This window comes from Seriola aureovittata, chromosome 6 (assembly GCF_021018895.1).
Source record: "Seriola aureovittata isolate HTS-2021-v1 ecotype China chromosome 6, ASM2101889v1, whole genome shotgun sequence".
Classification (NCBI taxonomy): domain Eukaryota; kingdom Metazoa; phylum Chordata; class Actinopteri; order Carangiformes; family Carangidae; genus Seriola; species Seriola aureovittata.
Genome location: NC_079369.1, coordinates 17,657,960 through 17,681,579, shown reverse-complemented (window position 1 = coordinate 17,681,579; position 23,620 = coordinate 17,657,960). Strand labels below are relative to the sequence as shown.

The window sequence follows — 23,620 nt, the reverse complement described above, 5'->3', positions numbered from 1 at the left end:
AAATAAAACCAAATGTAAACTTACCACATTGGCTTCCGTTCGCTTTTTTCTTGACTCTTTGGAACCGGAAGAAACATTCCTGTTTTCCCCGTTTCTGAATCCAGTCTACCCTTCCGATTACACACAGAGAAAATAACACCTAAATGAGGAAGAGGAAAGGTAGTTCGAGTGTTTATCAGCTAGAAATGAAGTAGTTTCATGTGACTGCATGATATCCACGCATTCGGCTCTTGCGTGTGATTGTGTTTTCACAGTTTGAGAGCCCGCATCGTTCAGACAGACAGACAGCGAGAGAGAGGCGTGGAGAGAGTCTCCGGCCTGCTCAGTCAGATCATTGGTTGACAAATAGCAATCAGATGCAAATTCCTAACCTCTGAATCAGCAGGGGCCAGCCCCCCATACACCCCCACCCCCCGGAGCAGGGGATGTCGGTAAATGCAAGGGTGTGAAAATAAGTAAACACAAACCCTGCAGAAAACAAAAAGAGCATTTTTGCGCTTTTAATTTCATTAATTAAAAAATTAAAAATTAAAAAAAAGGGAAAAAAATGAAACTGTAATTGTGGCAAGTGCAAAAGTTTAGGCACCCTACGAAGTCCGTACTTAGTGACCCTGCTGGTATATCTTTATGTTGATCTACTACTATTCATTTCTAGTTCTTGTAGGTTGTCTTGTATGAACAGCATGTTTGGTGATATTCCATATTTTTCTTAACTGTATGAAACGACCAAAACAATGAACTGTTCCCATTAACAATGTCTAATATAAAGTATCATATTTCCCTGTGTCATGAAGCTCATTTGCTGTCCGTCATTGTGAAGAACATGGGCACTAGTTTGAGTCATTCCCACAATTGCTGTTTGCTAGCACACCAGGTCTGAAGCCGGAAATAGTCCCTAACAAATGAACAATTTACTCCTGTTTGGGTAAAATCTAAAAACCAAAGTGCCCAACTATTTTAGTAATTTATTTAGCATTTTTAAATGAAAGTATATGTTGAATACTCATTTAAAAATTAGGTTTTATTTTTTATGGAAAGAATGAATGGGATAGGAGCTGAAAGCCTGAGACAGGCTGGGGAAGCTAAAATATCGAGAGATGGACTAACATATTGTTGGTTTGGGCCTTTCCATATAATCACATAATTATTTTACTGTTAAAAAATTCTGGACAAACACCAGCCTTATCCAAGATCTACCCACAGATTTTCAGTGATGATCAAGTCAGAGGACTGTGAGGGGATGTCCATCACAAAAGACAATTTAAAATTCTAATTATTTACATCCAATGAATCAGTCACTAGATCTTCACTCCCACCCTGTCTATAAACAAAAAACAAAACAAGCGAGCAAAAGAAAAAACAAAAACAACAGATTAACGAAAAAACCGCCTCTCAGTTGTGATAAATTGCTGCTTCTGCAGATTAATCAGTAATAAAACTAGTTGTTAAATGCAGCCCCACAAATGATGTTTATCTACTTTCTGGATGTTTTCTTACTAATGTTTTGTTTTGTCTGATGACCACACCGTGATGTTGAGGGGTCACAAGTAAACAAAGACAAAGACATGCAGTTTAGACTAATTGCTGACTCTAAATTGCCTTTAGGTTTGATGTGAGTGTGAATGGTTGTTTGTCTCTATATGTCAGCAATGTGATAGACTGGGGGGGGGTGTACCCTGCCCTCACCCAGTCTCAGCTGTGGTGGACTCCAGCACCCCTGGTTCCTTATAAGGTTAAGTGTTACGGCTAATGAATGAATGAATGAAGTAAACATACTGTAGCTTCATTTTAAGGGGGTCTCAAGGCCAAACAGTTGAGAACCACTTACATGTATTGTAGAGAAGGTCAGGATTAAAAAGCTAATCATTATGAAGATTCTGCACAAAATCCTTGTACATTTATATTTTCAGCATGAAGTTTGTAATATATATAAATGTATTTAGTACAAGATTTGTACAGTGTAACTTAGTGTTTGTCATGGAACTTACAGTAAATCATGTGTTGTGTGTTTACATTTCCCCTCAGTGTTGATTTTTAGTGACTGTCCCTTGGTGGAGAGCCCCTGTTCAGCAGGAAGGTTGGATGGGAAAATTAAAAGAGTGTTTGGTATGAAAACTGCATAAAATAAGCTTAAAATTGAAGCCTAACTATTCAGCCCATCAGATTTCACCAGCTACAAACATTACTGACTTATATCGTTATGGATAATTTAGTTTTATCAAAATCATTGATACAGTTTCCCTTAATTTCAGTAAGCTTCTCAAAACTCATTTTGAAAATATGAAGGTGGAAAAGTGGGTTATTCGACTGCAGGGAACTCACCTAAACTCAACTTTTTACTTTCAATATACAGTATGCAGTGGAGCCTGGCAAACTGAATGAATGAGAAAGAATGAGGGTGTTGAAAATAGTTGATGTAGCTGTCTGTTCAAAATGAATCCATTTAAAATGCTATTGAACTCATTTTGATACAGTACGTACACACAGACACACACAGACACACACACACACACACACACACAGACACACACACACACACACACACACACACATAACATTATACTTTAAAAATTCAGTAAACCATGGCTGGATCACCAACAGGGCCTCGGGAGACCCCCAAAAAGCCCCAGATTTACTCAATATTATTTGGGTCTACATAATTTGATCGCAAATTTATCAGAAATTTGCACCAGTGACGTACAATATCAACTACAGTGTATCAGATCCTCCATCCGCATCTCATTTCCCTTTTCTTGTAGAGGGACCCTGTGTCTAAATATAGCTTTAATAACTAAAATGTTTCGGCTTCTAATAAAACCAAAATTGTTTTAAATTGTGTTTAATTAAATCACTTCATTTTTTTCTGTGTCAAGTAGTTGACGCACAGAAAACCTGAGGCAAGGTTGCATATTCCACCATAGGGATACTGTAAGGCTGCAACCAACGATTCATTTCATTATCAGTACATGCGACTATTATTTTTTTTGATAATCAATTGTTCCATCCAAAAAAATTTCTGAAAATAGTGAAAAACGACATATTGGCATTCAAATTATGTTTTCTTTCTCTGACCAGCAGTCCAACCTCAAGATGTTTACCATCACAGTAAACAGGGAAAACAAATAAAACATTACTTAATCTATGAATCATTAACCAAATTGTTGCCATGTCATTTTCTGTCAATCAACTAATTGATTAATCAACTAATCATTTCAGCCCTAAAGTACTGGTTGGTGTATGTATCATGTGTCATGTATAGTTGGGGTCAATAGAGGCCCAACAACAAATTTTTGTGCCAGGGCTCCTCTTAGAGATGAATCCAACCAGAGCTATAATTCAACAACTTATAGGACAGAGAGAACATGCAATATATTTGGGAGAGGAAAAATGAAAAAGCACAATGTAAACAGGTCTAGTCCATTCAAATTTTGACTATAAGCAAAACATAATATTTGTTCAGCCACAGTTAGATAAACTCCTTGCAGGACATAGCCTCTTCTGTCCTCATCCCACAATTGTTGACAAGTTTCAAAAGTCACCGTCTTCCTCATCTGTTTCCACATATGAGTTTACAGTGAGCGCAGACTGGTTGCAGCTGTTTACTAAAATAAAGTGCTCAAAGATATTTAAAACAGAAAAACGATCCTCCCTCTGCCTCATCAGAAGTAATAGGATCCCGGAGAGGAGTGTGTTCATGGCCCTGACACAGTGAGAGATGAAATTAAAATCAAATGTGTCTCTGTGGTGATGAAAGCTATAATTTCACACTTGATACCAAAATAATTAAAGATGACTGATGTGTTTCATTTTGAGTTGATCTTTGCCAGGGTATGGTCGAACATGGGAAAGGATGAATCCAAAAACAAGAAAATGTTGGTGATGAGGACAGTTCTGAGAGCACAACATGATGCAACATGTTTATTCACTTCACTAGAAATAATCAGGCGTCAAGACAAAAGATAAAGTTTTAAACTTTTGATGTTCAGTCAGTTTCTTAAAGCATTACTAATGATTCTCAAGTATTCTTAGTGTGACTTCCTGTATGTTTCATAAACAGAAAACACATTGCACTTTATTAAATATTAGTAGTAGTACATATAAAGACTTCACTACCGGAGAGACCTTAATATTGATCTTAATAAGCTAGGTCAAATTCAGCTGAATACCAAGTGGCAGTATCTGTCAACCCTCTACAAACTGTATATGGTGGCATTATCCATGTTGGTTGTTTCAAAGACTGCCAATAATCAACGAGAAGATTTTTCCTAATCCTTAAATAGCTAAAAAATTTTGCTAATTGTCATTCATTCAAACAGCTGCATCAAAGTTGAAGTCATCATTCAGAGTGTTTGCATTATCTTGTCTGTCACATGTAATGTACCATTTTTAAAGCTGGCTCTGAAAAGTTGTGTAACAGCTCCAATCATTAAAACTAAAAAACACATGTGCAAATGGTCGATTCAGCACATTGATGTTCACATGGGCACTCTGATAAATTCAGACGCTTGTGTTCACTGATGACCTGAAGTTCATTGCACTATTACGCCATCTATTGGTAAGAATCGAAGCAAATCCACACAACTTTCATGCTTAAAATACCACTGTCCATCTGTCACGGAACTTTTTAGAAACACTTTAAATAGCTTCAGTAAATAAACAATCAACAATCTTTCTAAAAAATAAAGCATTCAGTTCTCCTATAAAACCTCAATGATTTTGTGTTACTGGTACTTTTACCTAATATTTTGTATGGTATTTTTGAAGGGTTTTTTGTTGTCAAGGGTAAATGCTTGTAAATCAAAGTCTGCAGTTGCTTGGTTATATGAATATTTTTGGATTTTAATCAAAGCATTGTGCTGTATCTTATTAAAAGGATCGGTTTCCAGAAATGTCCAAATTTCATGTTTCTTGACTTGCATTCACACCTTATATAAGTGAATTTGAACATTATGTGCAATCTGCTTGTCTTCTTTGTAGCCAAACACCATATTTCAAATCAGCACAAGACACTATACAGTCATGTGCTCAAACGCACAACATGCAGCGCACTAAAATTAATAATATGAGCAAAGGAAATGTGGTTATATGGCAACCTCAGTAATTTCACATGCTGATAACAAACAGTGGTGGAAAGTAACTAAGTAAATTACTACTCTTTACTACATCTTTCTATGTTTTCAGTAGATTTTGTTCACAATATTTCTGTATTTTTACTTTGGAATGCAGGACTTCACCTGCACTCAAGTATTTCTGAAGTGGGGTATTGCTACTTTTACTGAAGTTGTAGTTTTGAATACTTCTTCCACCACTGATAACAGACTGGCTGGAGCTGATATTTATACCTCTGCATGAAGTTAAGTCAGAAAAGTGACTTTATAACTGAATTCCAGTGGTTAAAAACAGAAGATTAGTGGAGACATTTATTAAAACCATTTTTTCAGACGTGGCTTTCAACAGTAAAAAAGAGAAAAAAATATCTTAAATCCTTTAATAGTTGCAGTGATAACTATAAATAGGTACCGTAACACACGTCAATACATACATAAAGATGTTACAATCTAGTGTATAAAGCTTTCAGATGATTATAGGCTTTTTCAACCCAAATGTTGGCACAAGTCAATTATCTGAGTTCATTATTTACAGCACAACTACTTCTTCAGGTATTTAAAAAGTTGGCAGTGCCAAACAAGTTCATCTTGATGAGAGTATACAGTACACTGAAAATGACACCATGTGAAATCACTACATGACATTCAGAGTGAGAAATCGAAAGCCTGAGAAGTTGGATTTCCACACAACAAATGCACAAACTTTGGTTGTTGACAAAATGCACCAATAGATCAAGTTTTGTTACACTGCTGACAACAGCATGAAAAGAAAATCGGGGATAAGATTTTTTTTTTTTTTTTTTTAAATAACCTGGATAAGTGTTTCCAAAATCTTGTCAAGTACAAATGTAGAAATACATGTACAGAAAAAACATAGAAACTTCATTCATAAGGCAGAAGTGCTTTTCTGGGGTTGTAAATGTTATTATTGAGATGACACACACACCTGAGAGTCAAAACTCAGCAGGTCTTTACCATCAAAACACCTTAAATGTGGTTATTTTTCCATTATCGTAACACATCTACTGTTCATACAGTATACCTTTAAACCATAGTACCAGTTCTTGTAAGACACACGCTGTTTAAGTTGTAATTTTGTGTTTAGTGTAAACTCAGTAAACATTATGCATGTTGCAAAAAAAAACCATCAATAAATCAAAAATTACAGGGACACAAGCAATTTTTAACAATAGTATAGTTCCTTATCTTGTCTTTGAATATTGACTGAAATAACATTTAGACCTTGTCTACACCAGTGTGCAGTGAAAGCAGCACAGCAGCAACACAACAGGAGCAGCTGCAGCCGTTTGCCAGTGTCTACAATGGATCTGTGCAGCCAGAGTGCTGTCATACTGTCATGTGTTTTAGCTTTAAAGAAAAAAAAAGCACAAGACATACTGTTTCGTGTCACAGTCTGTGCTCAGTTGTTTCCGAGTTGTTACTTGATCAGCATTGACAGTGTGGTTGGCCACATGTGAGTGTATCCCTCAGATGATGAGTGAAAAGGCCAGACAGAGCAAGCAGAGAAAGACACAAAGTAAAAAAAATCCCCCAAAGCAGATCTTGAAGAAGCTATACCTAAAGAGCAAGTTTCTTCTCATACATAACAAAGAGATGCGTATAAAAGAATGACTTCGCTTCCCAAGCATATTAGAAGCTGTTATTTTACACCCTTACAGACAGACATTTACTTCTATATCTATGACGATCAGTGATGTGTCTGTGTATATAATGTAGAGATTATTAATATTCATGCTTAATACCTCACTACTTACACAAATCCTACAGGCTAATCCTTTGGGCAGTGATGCATTTCCTGATGTAGTAGAGCGCCTTCCTCGTCTTAGCACCTTTACAAACTGTTATTCACTATCAGCCCTACAGGGTCCATACAGCCTGAACAGAGCTGAGACTTCAAACAGTAGAAATGGGCTCCAAGCAAACTTTCCATAAATGTTTTCTATGTCATTATTTATTGTTATGAAGTTGTGCTTTACTGAAATGAATATCAGATTTGAGTTCACAAGCAAGTCCTCACCAATCAATTAACTTGTGTGGCTGATAGTCAGAGCAGTGATGCAATGTTCGAATTACAAGATATATTTTAGAAACTTAACTTGTTAAAAATAATTAGGGATGTACTGATGGAAAATTAAATAATGACACTGTCATGATGTTAAGGTGCCAATGATAGTGTGAGTTTACTGCCTGTCACACTGTGTAGGACTGGTCTACTAAAGTCTCTGTCTCGAGCTATGTCAGACTGTAAGATATCAGAGCCGATACATGGTTAACTGTAACACTATGATGTAAACACAAAAACAGTATGAGAGTAGAGGCACGTCTAGAGCATATTATGTTCTGAAAATGCATCTCCACAAGGCCTCCATTGTTCAGTCAGACTTTTAACAGTTTAACCCGTACTTTGCCTACCTCAGATGTGTGTCTACCTCCTGAACTCGGGCCAAGCTGTGCTTTGAGCTGAATGTTGACTTCAGCATAATAACATACATACAGATAGCAGGCTATGACGCTAATATCTAACATGTAACATTTCGGATGTATGCGAAGCCTGCTTACATACAGGGGTTGATGAACTCTGATTTGTTTGTGGATTAAATTAATTGATAATTTACTACAGAAACCAGAGACCAACCAGAAGGAAGCAGCTGTTTGTGGAGCTTGTTGAACATTACACAGACTACTACATAGGGATTGCGCACCTTATCTACATCTCTCCGAGCTCCTGCCAGCAGCAGAGCCATGCAGGGGAAACAGGGCCTGGTCCTGGTCTCAGCTCATCTGCTCCAGGTAAGCAGACAGCAGAAGTGCAGGAGGCAGAAACTCCTCTTGTTTGTTCACCACTTCAGTCTGACGTGACCCGTTGTTGTCGGTGCCTGAGGGTGCAACAAGCAAAAAACAGACTTTGATCACTCTCATGTGACTCACATTGAGATAGCTTTGTAAGTCCAGCAAGGCTGCATAAACAGGATTATGTCAACAGAAGAGAAATCATTTTTGGAAAGTGTCTCTCTATGGTTGTCTGTAAGTGCTAGATGGAAAATATTTGTCAGATGATTAACTGATGTTTTCTGCCAGTATTTTCAATCAAAACTGATCTGACAAAATGTAAGCATTCAATGCTTTCCTGTGCATTTTCGCTTCATCAGTGTGGAGAAGCCATTAAACTGAAAAAGATCCCAACACACACATATTTACTGGTAGGGAAACATTACAGCCTTTAAACAGAGGATTTATTTACAGTATATGTCAGTGAACAAATGTCAATGTCATGGACATTTACACAGCTTCAGACAGAAGGAAGAGACTTTGAAAAATTGTTGTCCGATGCCAGACAGGATGCGGACAAGCCAGATATATATTGGTATGTGTTTCCACTCACTTGCAGAGACGAGGTCCATGTACTGGCAGACGGCGTGAAGCAGCAGTCTCTCAAAGCTGATTTACAAACACAAACAACAGAGAAATGACTTTCTGCTCTTTCCCTCCACAGTGTCCTCACACTGAGAATTCGTTTGCATGTGTACTGACCCATTTTTTCTCCACAGAGATCCATAAATATATGTACCCCCCTTCTCTCACATTCTCCTTTTTGTTTGCTGCAATAAATGTTTCATGTTATCTAATATACCTTTCCCCACCTTTTCCAGGTGGGCGAACATAATTAGGATCCATCGGTCTGAACTTTCAACCTGTATATTTGTCAAGAAGTACAAAGATAAAAGTGTGTTAACACTTGTGTTGCTTCAGGCCGGGGCGATGAGATATGAAACACGATCCAGGAAGCTCAGTTTGAGATTGAAGGCTTATCACAACAACACACAGCACAGTGGTTTATAATGCTATGAGACAGGATTTTTCATCTTGTGTTTATCGCCAAGTAAATGTGTTAGCACGTCCGTCCCCCCCCCCCACACTGGTCTAAAGTCAGTGTGGACATGGCTCAATGATGAGGGCTGATAGTGAGCACATGGACACAATCATTTTCCATAATGTTACTGATGAAATTTGATAACAAGGGCTACTCAAGAAAAACAAAAAACACATTAACTGCCCGTGGAAGAGAAAAATATTTAAGACTTTTTAATACCCTCTCAGGCCTTTTGTTGAGGAATCTGAATTCAGCGCTTTTTAAGACTTTAGGAGCTGCAAATATGCTGGACATATGAAAGAGGATTTCTACCTGCTGGTGAGGTTGGTTGTGTAAACTGAGTGAGGTTGAGTGTTGAAGAAGCTCAGGAGATTTTCCTCAAGTACTTCCAGAGTTCCCTGTGAGGACAAGGAACACAATCAGAAGGTACATCTGGTTCAGGGCCTTGGTCAATATGATGCTTGCCACATAAGATCTAGTGCAGTGGTAAAATCCATTTGTGATTTGTTACTTTGTTAATCAAAATGGTGATTTTGTAAATCTGTACACAGTACTAGAAATTAAAAAAATGTAGAAAAAGAAAATCTAGGAGAGTATGTGTCACTGTTTTCTAAACAACCCAAAATGGCCAATGTAGAGATGACATAATTAGTCAATTCACTGATTAGTTACCTGGAAGAACATTCATCAGCCTTTCTTTTTAATAAAAATATTTTTTTGTTTTTCAATGTTTTATATAATTGCATACAGAACATCTCTCGGTTTTGGACTGATGATCGAACTGAACAACCCATACTGTATGAAGACGTGACCTTGAGCTCTGGGAAACTGAGATTGGTTTATTTCACAATTTCTTTAATATTTTAGAGACAAAAAGGATAATCAGTAAATTAATAATATAATAACTTTAAGCTAATAATACACAAGAAACTAAGAAAAGGAAACAAAAATTTTTCCAACAGGGACTAACAAACAACAAGCTGGTGCAGCCTCTGGGTTTGATGCACAGCAGATATGCAGGAAAGGTTTGTCAAAATGTGGCAAAGACATGTCTTCAAGCAGTTGTCACAACCATACGGACAAAGAGTTGACAAAGTCTAAACTTGAGCTTAAGTCTGAAGCTACTGTACAGTACATAGACTCTTTCCATGCATCTAAATCTTGACCCAACTGAAATGATCAGCGATCAAACATTTCCCTATCGAGTACAATGAGAAGAAGACCTAACACTCACCATTGGGATTTGTTTCCTTCTAAGAGTGGCTCGCAGCCTGCGATCAATTCTCTGGAAGCAGTCCTGAGCAGTGAAGGCAGGATTTACTGTGAAGAGATGAGTGACGGTAAACCAAACAGCCGAACTTTAAACCACCGGCCTACAACCATTACTCAAAACTGCGACACTCACCATTCCTCTGGTCTTTGAGGAGTCGGTTGGTGTTTTTCTTCTTGGCCTCCTCCTGTTCCAGCAGAGACAACAGCCTCTCCTGCTCCTCTCCGGAGCAATTCATGAAGTCATTCCAAGGCTGCAAGAACAGGACAATAAGTGAAACTAGTCCGTTTATTTTAATGGCTGCTGATAGATTTGATCTGATGTCTGGATCACAGATGCAAGACAAGTTGTAATGTCTGTGGTTTTTATAGAAAGTTTAAAACATATAAATTCCACCAAAGTGTCAGTGTGCCTGCAGGATGCTCTCTACGACGCTGGAAAATGGAGCATTTTTTGAAATTTGATAAATGGCTGGCCTGTACACAAGCAAGAGAACAAAACCTGAGCTAATACTGAGTCACACTAGTGTATTGCTGACCAAAAATGAATGAGCTAATCTTTTCTGCTGGTATTTTTGCGAGCTCATTGTGAATTGAGTTTACACTGGTATATGCTGCCTCCAGGAAATGGTCGTATGCTCGCACTTTAAGTCCGACACTCACAAAAGCTTTCACCTTTCACTTAACACAATGATATTCTGGCACTACACTGGAGGAAATTATATCTCATTCAAGAGAGAAACAGTCGCCACACATACAAGCAAAATTTTATAGTAATTTCTTCACAGATGTTGTTTTATCTGTAGGAGCACTAAATTAAACCGTTAATCATTAAATTTATCAATAGATAAGGTTTTAATGTGTCAGCTATTGCAGACATATCACATACATACAGAGTGCACAAAAAAATACTTGACGTTTCTCTAAACCATCGGGGGGAAAAAATGTCACAATTGAACCCAAGGTAACCGTAATGTCTTAATTCCTTTCACGCATCAATGCAGATATGTTTAAACAAAGCTGTCTTACTTCTATGTAGTTTCCATTGGTGCAGGCTTCAGTGAAGATGGATGGGATGGCCGGGTTACTGCAAACCTCCAGATCATCTTTGGAGCATTCATCCCTCTCAAGAAGATTGGCAAGAAAGCGCGCTGGTTTTCAGAGAAGGAGAGAAGAGACAGATGGACAGTGGTGATATAACAAATCCTCCAGTGACAGATTTATGAATTTAAAGTGCATTTTTGCAGTAACAGAGAATTCAATGTAAATGCTCTTTTCCATCATTAAAGGCACCAATTTTCTGATGGTGGCACACTTGAAGGCTCTTCGGGATGTCAGACTTCAGTGGATGACAGCATCTTCTTATCTGGTCATGTGAAGTGAGAACTTACTGTTCTCCTGTCTGCGGAGGCTCTTCTTGCCTTTGGCTCGGGGAATGAGGTCAGAGTTGCGGATGGCTTGGTTAATAAAGAACTGCTTCTTTTTGGTGGGAGACACTCGCTTGGCGGGAGAGCTGGGCAGGGAGGTGCATTTACGCTCCTCTATCAGGCTGGGAAAACAGAAAACAAAATATGACTTTAGTCAGTGAATATACAGGCACATACATGGAAACAGTAGTTATTCAGCTTTATGTTGTACTTACAGGCAGACACATTGATACTGAGGGCATATTATTTGGGATGGATAGTAGAAATGGGAAAGATTCCCATTTTAACGACTTGTGAGTGTTCACATCATAAAGATAGTTGTACAGTTACAGAGTAGGTCGTGTGAGAATTAAAATGTTGTAATGTGACAACATCCGTTTGGGTTTAATGACACTGAATGAGTCTTTTGTTTGTTTGGTTGGCTTTCAGGCACCAAAAATCCATGTCTTCCAAGCTGTAATTATGACTTGGATGTTTACGTGAACGCCAAGTCAGAAACTCATAATTACAACAACTCCAATAAGACACGAACACAGCAACAGCATGAGACACCAAGCTTTTTCATCTGACCTAATTGTCATTCATTTCACAACAATGAACTTTTTATTCCTGTATGATGTCATTCCTGTTAATGTCATTTTAAAGTCGATGAGGGTCTGGTGCTTCAGAAGTGAAGTGGACATTGAGTTTGGATCCTCCTGTCTCTTTAACAATAGCTTACTAATTGTATTATTGCTGGATTTTGGTGTGAAATGGTGTATCTATATAAAGAGAAATTTTTTTTTTATTAAAGCTATCAATCTCGATTGCGGCTAAACAGGGCATGCAATACATCTTTACAACATAATCTTATTTGGCAGGTTATCAAAGGAAAGAAGAAGTAACCAAACAGCTAAAGTGGCCATGACAGGTGAAGATCATCATCAAGCTGATAAAAAATACTAAAGCAGTTGTTAAGGACTTTTGGGTGGGTTTCTCCTTTCAGGTCGTAGTCAGAATTTGAGGAGCAGAGTGCTGAATCAGGTGTAACTGTAACTCTGTGTACACACTTCAACTGTATTTCAAGATGATAAAAAGCAGATTTGGTGACAAACCCCACATGAGTCCTTAAATTTTATTCTAAGTTAAAAACGACACCAATGTTTCTTGCCTGCTATGTCATGGTAGGCCCTAGAGAATTGAATTTTGTGCTCAGCTTCTTTCACTGGGCCTTGGAGCCTATAACTAAAATGCACCTTAAAAAAAGGGGCATCAATTTTTTCCTGTGTCATCAGGAGACATGGCCACTTTTGCTGTACTGTACTGCCTGATTTGTCTCTGCGGTATCTTTAAATGGATCAGAGCAAGGAGGAGCACCCTGCAGCAGCAGCAGCTTCAGATGTAGGTCAGTGGGCGCCTCTGCTGGGTTTCCTGCCAACTTGCTCAGTTGAAATGCCATATTTAGCCTGAGCCCTGCATGTTACAAACAACACTACAGCAACATAATATGCATTATTTATGCATCATTTCTGCCTGGCCTATTTAGGTTTGCCCACAGTAATAAAACAATAATAATATCACTCTGACATGTAGTTGGTAGCCAGGTGGAAGCTGTAACAGAGGTTTTACAAACATTATATATATATATATATAGCGACTTTCTTTCACTTCTGTAACTTCACCTAACCCAATTAACCTGTTGTAGGAGAAGCCCAAAAGCACGGGTTTTCACCTCGTCGATTAGTGCAAACACCGTGACGTAGTTTAACTGAATGTAATCAAAATACAACAACCAACATATCCAGGTCAGCTAGTTAACGGCTAAAAGGCTAACGGGGGTGGGGGATTTAACCCACTAGCCTGTCAACCATAAATATTAACGTTAGCCAAACTAGTCTAAACTAGCAACTAAGAGTTTATGCAGTTGTGTTGATAAGAAAGAGAGCTGGCAGCATTTCGGGTAATGTAAACCCGACTACAGCTCCTGACGTTAACTAAAGCTAACTAGCTGTTTAAATGGTGGCTCATGCTAAATAGCTTGCTAACATAAAATACTCGTAATTGTCACTCACATATAATCCTGTTCTTCATTGTTAGTTGTCAAAACGACCATCTTATTGGAGCAAAAATGCACGGAAAGAACCCGCTGTGTGGATCCTTACGGGCCCTGTTAAAAAATAAATACAGTTGTGAAGTTAAGACAGTGAATATGTTTGGCTGCTAGCTGGACGGGGAGTCCTCCTACTACAAACAAAGAGAGGAGAAAAAAGTAAGAGCTCTCACTCTGTCTGCGTGCAGTTACACCTGGTGCAACTCTTAAATATCTAATCTCTTCTACATATTACCTCTAATTACTTCGTTTAACAGATTCAAGAACATATAAGAGCATATGTATATGTGTATATATGTTCTTTTTAGATCTACGTAAATTTAATTTAATCACGTTTGGATTTGATTGTAAGGAAAGCCACCTCAGATATTCAGCAGTTGTGAAAACTAACTATGATAAGATACGAGGACAACAAGAACAAATAGGGAAGGTACATTAGTTAGAAAAAGGCAGATGACGCATAGGAGTAAAAAATAAAAAAATAAATAAAAATGTGTAGGCTGTAAAAGCAAAACAACGGGCTGAAAAAATGCTAAAACACTCTGTAGAGTTGAGGTGAACTGCAGAGTGACAATTATCTGAGGGTTCGTCACTGTGAGTTACACCTTTGATTGATAATTTGATTCCTTGTTGAGATAGAAAATATTGATTAGTGCAGCTTTAAATTTGGGTCAGAAACAAACTATAGCAGAAATTTCTTTATTTTTACAGTTCGTGTTAGTTGTATTTAGACTTGTTGATAGCCTACAAAAATTCACATATGACCTTTTAACAAGCATCACCAGGACGCTAAAGAAAATTATTTTGTTTAATTTGGTAGCTCATACATTATGTGAATCAAATATTCAGACGTGCATGACTGCAGTGGTTTTTTTTTAAACTCCTGGGTGATTCATCAAGCCAATAGACAATCTTTGGTACACCCCATCAAACAAAAATTCCTGTCATAATTTCGAAATAAAGGCACTGCCACCTCCATCATCTTCATAATCCTGCACCTTAAATTGCTTTCATCTTAAGCAGTGACGTAAAATCTAAAATAACAATGCATTTTTTTCCACTCCACTAAGGGTGACTGGGGTTTGTGTGCATGTTACCATAACAGCCAGTTTAATTGGCCAGTCATTTTATTGTTGTGAGCTTTTCTCACTGCTGCTGAGAGAAAGGGAGCTGAGAAGTTTTGAGCACGAAAGAAAACACTGTTGAGTCTGAAAATTGTTTTTTTTTTTTTTTTTTTTTTAAATCTTAAGAGGCTTTTTTGAGAGATGCTTGGACAATATCAGAGAAGATTCACTGATGTGTTTTTATCTGAAGTTTGTGATGGGGAAGGAGAAGAAAACAGTAAAACTAGAAAAACATGAACCAGACACACGTCCGATCATCATGGGTGAAGTAAAGAAATCAGTTCCTAGGATGAGAATTGGGAAGTCAAAGGAGAAGGTTAAAGAAACCACATCTCTCAGCAGAGCAGCCACAGAAAAGGGTACAACTACATGTGAGACATCAGGGAATATAATGAGGCTTTGTGTCAACTTGATGCCCGTTTTAGCTTCAGCCAAGGAGCCTGTGGAGGAGGAGGAGGAGGAGAAAGAAGAAGATATCAGCTGTATGAGTGAAGAGGAAGCAAAAATCAACAGCAAGAATGACCCATCTGTCACCAAATTATTCCAACAAACGTTCAATACATGTGATTCTTTCACAGGATTAACTTTGGTTAGAGCCACTGGAACCAAACAATCACTAAGACCTCTGTTTGTGCTGCCACCTGTGACTCAAGCTAAACCAGCTCCTTCAGAGTGTCGTCACCATCAGGAGACCAAGAGGTTCCTCACACCTCTACCTCCCATCAGCTTATCTGAGAAAACAACAACCATCTCTCCAAACTTTACAACTAAAGGCTGTGGAGGCGACGCACCAGTTACAGGACAAGTGTCAGACAGCAGGCCCTGGATAGATAATCCCTTGTTCTCTAAAAGCGTGAGTTAAACTACAAAAACCACAAAACCTCATTTAAAATGTCCCGTTCCTGAGAATCCTGATATGGAGAGAGAGTCCTAAAAAGGTTTGCTCAGGCAGAAGAGGTTCATTTTCAGTTAAAGGGGGTCATAGGAAAAGTGGCATTAACATCAATCTTTATTAGCATCCTGGAGAAACTGCATCATCACGGACAGGTCTGACACTGTTATGATTAAGAGGAAATGTTGAGGTCACAATTAAAAGACAAAAATTGCTTCAACTTTCTGAGCAATGATTGACTTACTGCATGAAGTCATAGTATCCAACAATACAGAACAAAATGTCCCTATTACCCCTTTAATTTGGTCAGAGTATTAAAACAGATATTTAGGAACGTTTCATGTCTGTGGTCCAATTTCCTCCTTCAACATATTTAACATCTTTCTAAATCTTAAAGGAGATGCAAATAGTTTGATGAATCAGACAGAGAGACACAATCAAGTTTAAGGTTAAACTTTTTAAGAGTATATGTATATGCTTATGTGTAACTTAAAAAAAACTTAGTAACTTATACATGGTTTTTAAAGTTTTTAGACATTCAGTCACAAAACACTTTTTTATGAGACTTTTTTTCTCAGTTTGCTGATGAACTTTGTTCTCTGTGCAGAGATCGGCTGAGTTTCGTCTTCCGGACATCTCCTTGTCCAGTCTGGACGCTCTGCTGCAGACAGTAACACAGAAACTGGAGAGGAAGAGGAGAGGCGGTGATGAAGGACCATGGAGACAAGTCCAGTCTGATCACCTCCTTGTGGCTGTTGGTAAACAGCATTTGAGAGAGAAGAGGGGCGGGCAGGAGACCTACCCGGCCAGCATGTATGTTTTCTAGCTCTGAGTATTATTATACTCTAGACCTATATTGTTCAGAGCAAAAGGGGGTTGTAGAAATAATATTATCAGGGTGACATGAAGGTTACTGCTTTATGCATAGTTAGTTATACCTTTTTTTCAGCTCTCATCTTCCAATCGTCATCCAGTACAGCAGGAAACAAATCCACTGTGCATGTGCATGTTGAATCTGGTGTGGGAATAGCGGACCCTGCCACTGACAATAAAAACTATTACATAGAGAAGGATCTAATGATTGTAATTATAGAATATGTAATGATTGTAACAGAAAAATTGGCGGCCATAAATAGAAAAGAAAATCTTAAGGATTATTACTTCAACTGTCTTCATTTACAAACTAATGTATCCTAAAGACACACTAACTTGAGTTTTACATAATGGTCTAAAACTGTTTCTGCCCAAACAAATGTTAAGATATTTAATAGCAGATTTATTGGTGATTTAAATTTAAAAATATTGATAATTATTGAATCCTCACTATGACATAAATCCTGTACATTAATTAACATTTTAAAATGTCCTTACAGCTACATTCAAGTATATTGTAGTGAGTTTAAGACCATTTATTCAATTTTGTATACTGCTTATATTATGCTTAACAGGGGGCTTTAAAGTGAAGTGTTGCTTTTCTTTCTTTTAACAGTGGAGCGGCAACACAAACTTCAGTGGGAGGATACAGTATAAACAGACAGAGGACCCTTCCTCCGCTTTTTTTTGCACCTAAACCCACACTCATCCTCACAATGACGAAGAAAAACCTCCTGACTTCAACCATGCTGCAGTGACTGGGCTCGCAATATACAGCAAACAATATGTTTTTATTTTCCTTCAGGACAAAACATTCACAACAGACATATACCCTTTGTTTTTTCTACACTAGTATACTTTCAGTATATAATGTATATCTTATAGTAGATACACAATTAAATGCATGTTCAAGTAAAATTGTTCAAGCTTAATACCTTAAAAGTACATTTGGTAGTACTGACTTTCATTCCAAAATGAGACCTTTTAAATCCAATTTAGTGTTTAATTTTAGCATGTCATTTTTTTCCAAATACATTTAACCTTTTTTAAACATTGAATTATAATGTTACAGTCTCCATTTTGGGATGAAACTCTTCTGATACGTATGTCTCATGCCAATACTGTAGTTACTGTTGTAACAATCCTCTAAATATCATAATAACAGTGCATTTCAGTGCAGTAACAACCTGCTTTAGACATTCAGTCAGCTGTGTCCTTTTTTGATAGAAAAAAAATAAAAAAATAAAGAGTTTATTAAAAGAAACTTAAAATGAATTAAAAATCAACCTTTGACCAAACCCATTGTTGTTGTGTCTGGTGTTTACAGCTCAGACTATACGCGACTATTAATCCTTTGATTGTTTGATCTTGATTTATTATCATTTCTTTGATTCAATTTGTGGTGATTGGGATAATGTAGAGGAAATTGTAATGACAGTTACAACAACGTAGAGTCACATCTATGTCGAGACTTAAAAGATTTTTCAATAGTTTAATATTTTGAAAATATTTTAATATCTTATAATAATTAAATTAGGTTTTAAGACCTTGTCTGATTCGTCCACATGTGACATATGGAAAGTCAAAAGAGAAAACAAGACTTCATTATTAAATAACCAAAACAAGAGTAAATACCAGGCAGAAATATAGCCCCTGCCCCAATCATATGTAATACCCTTGGACAATGACACTGGTACCCAATGACAAATCACATAAAATAAAAAATAAAATAAAAAACATTTTTGCCAAAAATTGGACAAAAAAATTTCTTGATTTACAAGACAATAACATTTGTAAAGTTCATCATTGAACATCTAAGACGTGTTCAACAATGAACTTGTAGCATGAATCCTCTCCACATAAAAGATACTGTATATTGTTCAGAAAGCATTTACAACCACGTAAATGCTTTCTGGCATATAAAATCATCTTAATAATTACATGTTACACATTTACTTCTGGTATTGTTCGAGTGTCTGCAGCATTTTTTTTTTCAAAAGTGCTTTCTTTAAAACAAAGATGTGATTGTGAGAGGTCTAATGATTGAGCCCTGAGGAATGCCACCCCCCCTCTTTTTTTAAATAATTATAATTTTGGGCGGGGTAGAGACGGGAAAGGTGTGGCTGCTGCGTTAATGGTACATGCTTAAACAGGTGAGCCACCCATGCATCGCCACCCATCATTTTTACATTGAACATTGCATAATATTCTTTTAGGATAAATAAACTATAACTTTGGACTGATACACAAAGAAAAGACACAGTGTAGGATTTATCAACCTGAATAAAGGTTATAAAGCTACAGATCTGTTAACACATGAACAAGGCACCAAAGCCATTATTAGGAAACAATAACTTTTGGTTCTTTCTTCAGAGGAGGCCGAGGGGACATGACTAAATTGAGTCAGTTTTGCCGACACTTTCTATTCCATCTTACTGACAGACTCCAAGTGATCTCAGTTGTCCTCTGTTGCATATTGAGATTGCTGCTAACACTGAGCAACATTCAAAAAAAAAATACAATGAGCAATAAAAGTTTTTTCTTATAGTTGGTCCTGCGTCCTCCGCTCATGTTGCACCAGTAACTTCACAGTGCGCTGTCCTGTGTGTTGCTGCTGACTATAAAAAGTGCAGAAGGATTTTTACTGGAGCTGTCTCCTCTGTGTTTGGACCTACTGGATTTACTGGATTCTCCCTGAGCTCCTCCATTGCTGCTGTTTGATCCACTGCTGCCCTTCCGGCTCATCTGAGGCATCTCCTTGTCCTTCTCCTCTGGCGGAGGTAATCTCGTCATGGCTGTACTGCTGCTTTTTTCTCCGCTAGCTTTGCTTTCTTTAGATTTACCCTTGCTAGATTGACCCTGTTTTGATTTACCCTCTTTTGGTTTGCTGTCAGATGATTTAGCATGCTGTGGACTCTTGCTATTGCTTTGCTGAGGGGGTGTGATTGTCGGTTGTGGTTGGATGGTGGGAGGGTTAATCCTAGTGGGCAGTGAAGCCAGGTTGGTCAGTACTGTCCCGTTGCTGATGACGACATCTGTGAGGCTATCGTCATCAGTCTGCTCTTTGGCAAAGTTGACAAACACCTATGAAAATTAACCAGCTTTAGTGTCACACAATTAATTTATATAAGAATGGTCTGCTGTCAATCTTCAATTATTTTCTTGTTAACACATCTTAGCATGCATGCTAACTAACATATTCAAAATCCAAGTCAAACTGTTTGACAAAGAGTTGACAGTAGAACTACAGACACCACAGTTGTTTGCCACAGTATGTCAGAGTAACATGTAATTAAAAACAAAACTATCTTACGACACTTTTCAGCACATTACTGAACAGATCAGAAAGCTCTTTTGATTCTTACCAGCTAGTGATTAATAAGTATCATTAGTTGTTAATTTACCAATACTTCTTAAACCTTCAAATTCATGTGTTTCATGTCTCGACACACTGCTTCAGTAAAGAGGTCTGTTTAGTTCTATTAACACAAGATCCCGGATCAGATCCATTATACCAGCTTTTTGTATAAAAATTCATTAGCTAACATGCTGGAGAGGCTGGAATGCTTTCATCTCAGCTTCATCACCGTCCTCACCTGGTCCAAGGTGGTCTGTGAAACAGAGAAGTCGATGATGCCCAGCTTCTCATAGTTGTTGGCCAACACATTGAAGACACGAGCCAGGCAGCAGGCATGTGAGGGCAGCTGGTACTGCAGCACATTGTGATGACGCTCCTTCAGCTCGATGCTGGGAAAACAGTTCTTCATGAAGGTGCTGATGGGACATGAGTCTGGGTTGGAGTTAATGTCTACCAGACGAAGGATTATGGTGTATCCATCGCCAAACCTGAAAGATGAAGGACGGAGAGAAGCAATATTCAAGATTTTATATGTAATGTTACATCAATATAATTTAATGGTCTGTGCAGCTTTAAAAACATGAATATTTAACAACACACACACACACAATACAAAATAGGTTGAACTTACAACATTCTACAAGATTATAATGAACAAGTACATACAGCAGATCCACATATACACAAGAGATTATTTCCATAAATATTCATCATACAGCTTCTTAGTGAAGTCCATTAGTGTTGGTGCCATTACCTTTAAATTACCTTTAAACTACCTAGTGGTCTATGCACTTCAGGGTAATATATATATGTCTAGGGATATTTAACCAGTTTAATATGTTAAATACCCATCTAATCAAATGATTTCATCACTTTGATGCAAAAATCATATAAAATTTCAATACTGCTTCTTGTTATTAAAGTGATAGATGCTATAAACACAGCATAAACGGTAGGAAAATCGCCAACAAATTCATACTGTCTCCGTTAATATTATCTATATCAGACCGTGACCGATTCATCTCATGACTGTAAACCTCATCAAGTGACTCAGTCAGCTGCTTTACTGTGACACAGAGAGGGTCCTGCAACTTTCATTTCAACGCCTCTATAAAGCCCCGTGTTCATTTAATAAATGATACAACTGACGAGGGGTGAAGCAATGTTAGGACATGAGGCTTTTGGCTTTAATGGAAAATGACACAAACTCAATGACCATAACATTTATCCAATGACTGATAAACTGTTGGAGTTTGACTTGTATTGTTCAGGTCAGAATGTGCTTACCTGTTCTTCAGGTGTTGAACAGACCCCAGACATTGGAACCTGCCGTTGACCATGATGGCCATTCTGGTGCAGAGAGCCTCACATTCCTCCATACTGACACACAAACACAGGAATAAACCCATTAGCATTTACACACTGAGGTAACCTTCAGCTGTGAAGCAGAAAAGACTTTACAAATTCCTGCCATGCTCACAATAACCACTGATTTCATTTGAAAACACTCAGCATCAAGTTCATCTGTGTTTTCCACTGCTCCAATTGTAAAATTTGGGATTTGTGGGTCTTCTCGTTAGTGTTTCTCAGCCTTTACAGCCTTGTAATAGATTATAATCACCTTTTCATGGCTATGTACAAAATAAGTGTACATCTCCTCCTACCTGTGGGAGGTGAGAACTACAGCTCTTCCTTCTCTGGTGACGCTGAGGATGCAGTTCCACAAAAACCTTTTGGCCTTTGGGTCCATACCAGTGGTGGGCTCATCCTAACAAGCATTAAAAAGACCGAAGCATGAAAAAAACAGGTGGTAAGACATAAGCTGAAAAAAGTGCACAATTTTTATGCTTATTGTAAGGATTGTTGTATGTGATATGCACATGTGTATTTTTGTGATTTTGTGGTTCGAAATGCTCTTTTTGTTTACGTAAACATGTTGAATTGAGAAATTGTAAATATAGTATTTGTTTGTCCTTTATTTGGCCATTCCTGTATCTATTATTTAAGTTGCAGAGTAATTTCAAAAGGTATTTTTTAAATGGTATCGAACAAATATTAATATTATAATTTAACAGGTTACATGCTATTTTTTTTAGCCGTTTCCTTGTAAAAAAAAATGTTTGTTGGAAAATGTTTTATTGGTTGACAGTTAAGTGTCATTGATTTCTAAAAGGTTCATCCTCTGTCCTCTGTCTGATCGTAGAGGTTGCTCTCCAGCTGTTTAGTGAGTTAGTTTGATCCTAACCAGGAATATAACAGGTGGAGCTCCGATGAGGGAGATAGCAGTGGAGAGTTTCCTCTTGTTGCCCCCGCTGTAGCCTCCGGCCTCCCGCTCAGCATACTGCGTCAGGCCCAGTTTCTTCACACCCCACTGCGCCACCTACAGGACAACAGAGAAGCCACGTCACTGTGACATCCTGCGGCATTAAAAACCTGTTGTTCCATATGGGTGTGCCAAACCCCAACAAACACTATGGTTATTAAAGACAGTGACACTCTCCTGTATGCTGTAGCTGAGGTGGCTCCCTGTAAATATCAGGCCACTGAATTTGAGACCTGACTATCTTGATTTCTGCAGTTTGCACCAGAACTACAGCAGACAACTAGGAACTGGCAACATCATAGAGCCGTAAGTTCAGTGTAATGCTTCATTCGTGCAAGGTCAACACAGCTGCCATACACTGAACCAAAAGGCATGGTGGTAACTTACGGGCCCTGAATTATTGTTAGGGGAAAAACAGCCCTTAGTCTGGGAGTTTTCATGTCTTATTCTGAGGTGGTTAGCCCTAACGCTAACCTTGTATGCACACCAGATTAACAGCCTGAATTAGCTTCTTTTGTCATGTTATGTATTTGCAGTGATTACGAAGTGAAACCAGATACAAACAAACAGTATCTAGGTCCTATAAAATTTACTAAATTGACTGTAACAATGATTGTTAACAATGGATTTTATTTTGACATAACTGCCAGGGTCGGTGTATTTGCAGATTGTTGACTGTAGCTCTTGTCACCTAGTGGGAGATAACATTGCTGATATCTCTGACTCGGAATTACAAGATGGAGGCTGACGTGAACGCTTTTTCTCCACATGGCTGCTCATAATTATGGTTTAAACGATTGGACGTAAACGTAACAACACTTACTGACTGAAGCTGATCTTGACCTTTGACCTCCCAAGGGAGCAGTGAAGCGTGTCTCTTAGAATTCAATAATTGAATTTTTATCACTTTGTCTGACAAACTCAGATATCAATGTCATTTCATTTGTACAAGCATCTACATCTATAAACACCAGATGGAAGGATATGTATGTGCCTGTCTTCACCATTTCTTGTTCATTAAGTTTAGTTTTGGGGTGAACTGTTCCTTCATGGTACCTTGGCAACAGAGTCCTCTTGAACTCCCCGCAGGCGGGCGAACAGCTCTAGATGTTCCCGACCTGTCAGCAGGTCGCTGATGGCGTCAAACTGTGGACAGTAACCCATCAGTTGGTGGACTCTCTCCATCTCTGTCAACACACTGAGAACCACACAAACGCACAGTTTATCACCACAACAAATACTGCTGATATTATACTCGGACTACT

The 23,620-nt window shown here is 38.0% G+C and overlaps 4 protein-coding genes across 7 annotated transcripts in view; 1 reads left to right on the top strand and 3 right to left on the bottom strand.

Annotated features, from left to right (window-relative positions):
* Positions 1 to 309, bottom strand: part of arid3a (AT rich interactive domain 3A (BRIGHT-like)) — a 48,623-nt gene extending 48,314 nt beyond the window's left edge. For both annotated transcript variants that reach the window (XM_056379018.1, XM_056379019.1), the window contains exon 1: positions 25 to 309. The gene's annotated coding sequence lies outside the window, so the exon portion shown is untranslated. The remainder of the gene's footprint in view (positions 1 to 24) is intronic.
* A 5,165-nt stretch (positions 310 to 5,474) lies between these two features.
* Positions 5,475 to 13,932, bottom strand: r3hdm4 (R3H domain containing 4). Its single transcript, XM_056379280.1, has 8 exons — positions 13,748 to 13,932; positions 11,661 to 11,818; positions 11,299 to 11,420; positions 10,406 to 10,523; positions 10,235 to 10,320; positions 9,313 to 9,398; positions 8,512 to 8,567; positions 5,475 to 8,005 (listed from the first exon to the last, which is right to left on the bottom strand). The coding sequence occupies exons 1-8, from the start codon at positions 13,786 to 13,788 to the stop codon at positions 7,902 to 7,904; spliced, it is 771 nt and encodes a 256-aa protein (XP_056235255.1). The 5' UTR covers positions 13,789 to 13,932; the 3' UTR covers positions 5,475 to 7,901.
* Positions 13,933 to 14,891: 959 nt separating this feature from the next.
* Positions 14,892 to 17,921, top strand: LOC130171127 (uncharacterized). Its single transcript, XM_056378978.1, has 3 exons — positions 14,892 to 15,762; positions 16,409 to 16,614; positions 17,291 to 17,921. The coding sequence occupies exons 1-3, from the start codon at positions 15,082 to 15,084 to the stop codon at positions 17,430 to 17,432; spliced, it is 1,029 nt and encodes a 342-aa protein (XP_056234953.1). The 5' UTR covers positions 14,892 to 15,081; the 3' UTR covers positions 17,433 to 17,921.
* The window catches only part of abca7 (ATP-binding cassette, sub-family A (ABC1), member 7), a 30,309-nt gene continuing 24,135 nt past the window's right edge, over positions 17,447 to 23,620 (bottom strand). For all 3 annotated transcript variants that reach the window (XM_056378975.1, XM_056378976.1, XM_056378977.1), the window contains 6 exons: positions 23,412 to 23,553; positions 22,278 to 22,412; positions 21,697 to 21,800; positions 21,320 to 21,412; positions 20,271 to 20,520; positions 17,447 to 19,758 (listed from right to left, as the gene is read on the bottom strand). In XM_056378975.1, coding sequence (XP_056234950.1) covers positions 19,261 to 19,758; positions 20,271 to 20,520; positions 21,320 to 21,412; positions 21,697 to 21,800; positions 22,278 to 22,412; positions 23,412 to 23,553 — 1,222 coding nt within the window. In that variant the 3' untranslated portion in view covers positions 17,447 to 19,260. The remainder of the gene's footprint in view (positions 19,759 to 20,270; positions 20,521 to 21,319; positions 21,413 to 21,696; positions 21,801 to 22,277; positions 22,413 to 23,411; positions 23,554 to 23,620) is intronic.

What these genes read in the sequence shown, in the direction of transcription:
- r3hdm4 (XM_056379280.1), bottom strand. Translation starts at nt 13,788, where the DNA reads ATGGTCGTTTTGACAACTAACAATGAAGAACAGGATTATAT. An exon ending in CCAATGGAAACTACATAGAA is followed by an intron (nt 10,524 to 11,298) that starts GTAAGACAGCTT and finishes CTGTTCTTGCAG; the next exon opens with CCTTGGAATGACTTCATGAA. An exon ending in GAAGGAAACAAATCCCAATG is followed by an intron (nt 9,399 to 10,234) that starts GTGAGTGTTAGG and finishes TTGTCCTCACAG; the next exon opens with GGAACTCTGGAAGTACTTGA.
- LOC130171127 (XM_056378978.1), top strand. Translation starts at nt 15,082, where the DNA reads ATGTGTTTTTATCTGAAGTTTGTGATGGGGAAGGAGAAGAAAACAGTA. An exon ending in ATCCCTTGTTCTCTAAAAGC is followed by an intron (nt 15,763 to 16,408) that starts GTGAGTTAAACT and finishes TTCTCTGTGCAG; the next exon opens with AGATCGGCTGAGTTTCGTCT. An exon ending in GAGACCTACCCGGCCAGCAT is followed by an intron (nt 16,615 to 17,290) that starts GTATGTTTTCTA and finishes TTCTTTTAACAG; the next exon opens with TGGAGCGGCAACACAAACTT.